Genomic DNA, 2,500 nt, shown 5'->3' on the forward strand with positions numbered 1-2,500 from the left:
GCTGGGCGAACAAAGCTGCCCATACTATGTTGTGAAGTGCTGGGAGGGAGACGAGGGAAAGCAATGTAATGTATTAATCTGCACAACAAGTTTCATGCTGTAATCTAGACCTGACATCAAAGTAAATATCTGTTTTATGTAGATTTCTACACCTGCAGCATTTACCATTAGGCTACTAACAAATAATTTTACCATTAGGCTACTAAAAATAATTTCTGGGGTGAGCCTATTTGCTATGGTAACCCTAGCAACCTGTGTGTGTGTGCACGCGTGCGGTGCGTGAGGGAAGGTGAGGGTGCATACGGTATAAGAAGGGGTTCTTTTTTAGGCATACTGTCTTGGAATTGAACGTGAATAAGTTTACTACTTAAAAACATCAAAGCTAAACATTATATCCTCCACATCGCTACAAATACAGTATGTGATTAAAATCAGCCAACATCAATGTAGGCTATAGGCTAATGATAGATAGATGATAGATAGGCTACATAGATTGATAGATAGCCTACTTTATTGACGCTTTGGTGAAACAGCATGGAGTGGATGTTATCGGTTCAGATGCTTGTTCTTTTACTTTTGAGTATGTAATGATCCCAAAACTTTACTTGAAAACTTTAGACATTTTCTTGCAATTTATAGACATCTGCCATCGGCGCCAGCTACATTTCTAATGTATCACGATTCACGCTGCAGTGGTGTGTGCTTCCTGAACAATCGGTCCGTGTGGAACAATCAGATCCCCTTGCCAGTATAGTGCGGCGTCATAGTAATTTTAATCCAGGCTTTGAGATAGGGTTTTGCCTCTAGTAATTTTTGTAATAGGGTTTTTTGTAAACGAAGTTATTCTGGAGTATCCCTCGATGAATCGTTTCAGCCCTACACACTACTGCACGCTAGCCCAGCTCCTTACACACACACACTACTGCACGCTAGCCCAGCTCCTTACACACACACACACACACACACACACACACACACTACTGCACGCTAGCCCAGCTCCTACACACACACACACTACTGCACGCTAGCACAACTCCTTACACACACACACACACACACACACACACACTACTGCACGCTAGCCCAGCTCCTACACACACACACACACACTACTGCACACTAACACAACTCCTTACACACCGACACACTACTGCACGCTAGCCCAGCTCCTTACACACACACACTACTGCACGCTAGCCCAGCTCCTTACACACACACACACTACTGCACGCTAGCCCAGCTCCTTACACACACACACACACTACTGCACGCTAGCACAACTCCTTACACACACACACACACACACACTACTGCACGCTAGCCCAGCTCCTTACACACACACACACACACACTACTGCACACTAACACAACTCCTTACACACACATACACACCGACACACTACTGCACGCTAGCCCAGCTCCTTACACACACACACTACTGCGTGCTAGCCCAGCTCCTTACACACACACACACACACACACACACACACTACTGCACGCTAGCCCAGATCCTTACACACACACACTACTGCAAGCTAGCACAACTCCTTACTCACACACACACACACACACACTACTGCACACTAGCCCAGCTCCTTACACACACACACTACTGCACGCTAACACAACTCCTTACACACACACACCGACACACTACTGCACGCTAGCCCAGCTCCTTACACACATACACTACTGCACGCTAACACAACTCCTGACACACACTACTGCACGCTAACACAACTCCTTACACACACACTACTGCACGCCAGCAATCCCCACGACTACACACACCACACACACACTACTGCATAATGGTTGGCCAGCTGGCACAGCTCCTTCACGCTGCACACACGCACACTACTGCGTGCAATGGTTGGGAAAGACTCACCTGGGTTGACACAGCCACCTGGCCGGACAGCAGGTAGAGGTTGAGGCGGCTGAAGATGCTGGTCAGAGAGGGGACGGTGATGAAGCTGTAGGCAGCACACGCCTGAGGGACACACACACATATGATCACAAACACAGCGTGCGTGTGTGTGTGTGTGTGTGTATTGATGGCGATCGATGATAGCGTCAAGGATGTGTGAGAGAGAGAGAGAGAGAGAGAGTGATTGTGTGTGTGTGATATTGGCCAATAATGGCGTGTGTGTGAGAGAGAGGAGTGTGTGTGTGTGAGAGAGAGAGAGAGTGAGGTGTGTGTGTGAGAGAGAGAGAGAGAGAGAGAGAGAGAGAGAGAGTGAGTGTGTATGTGTGTGTGTGTGTATATGTGTGTGTGTGTGCGTGTGCGTGTGTGTGTATGTGTGTGTGTGTACATGAGGTGATGTGATACTGACCCGCACAAAGGCCGCTGTTTTTCGGGAGTGGTTCCCCTTCATCACACGCCGTGTTTCCATGGCCAGCTGGTTCACCGTCTGCGGAGGCCAGTGTGTGTGTGTAAGCAGAGTGTGTGTGTGTGTGTGTGTGAGCAGAGGTGTGTGTGTGTGTGTGTGTGTGTGTGTGT

General features: G+C 48.1%; 1 protein-coding gene across 1 annotated transcript in view; it reads right to left on the bottom strand.

The window, feature by feature from the left end:
* vps35l (VPS35 endosomal protein sorting factor like) overlaps window positions 1–2,500 on the bottom strand; it is a 28,151-nt gene that overhangs the window by 6,809 nt on the left and 18,842 nt on the right. The window contains exons 26-28 of the mRNA XM_048245532.1: window positions 2,334–2,411; window positions 1,901–1,990; window positions 1,806–1,823 (exon numbers count right to left, since the gene is read on the bottom strand). Coding sequence (XP_048101489.1) covers window positions 1,806–1,823; window positions 1,901–1,990; window positions 2,334–2,411 — 186 coding nt within the window. The remainder of the gene's footprint in view (window positions 1–1,805; window positions 1,824–1,900; window positions 1,991–2,333; window positions 2,412–2,500) is intronic.

The sequence above is a fragment of the Alosa alosa genome, chromosome 6 (genome assembly GCF_017589495.1).
Source record: "Alosa alosa isolate M-15738 ecotype Scorff River chromosome 6, AALO_Geno_1.1, whole genome shotgun sequence".
In the NCBI taxonomy this organism is placed as follows: Eukaryota; Metazoa; Chordata; class Actinopteri; order Clupeiformes; family Clupeidae; genus Alosa; species Alosa alosa.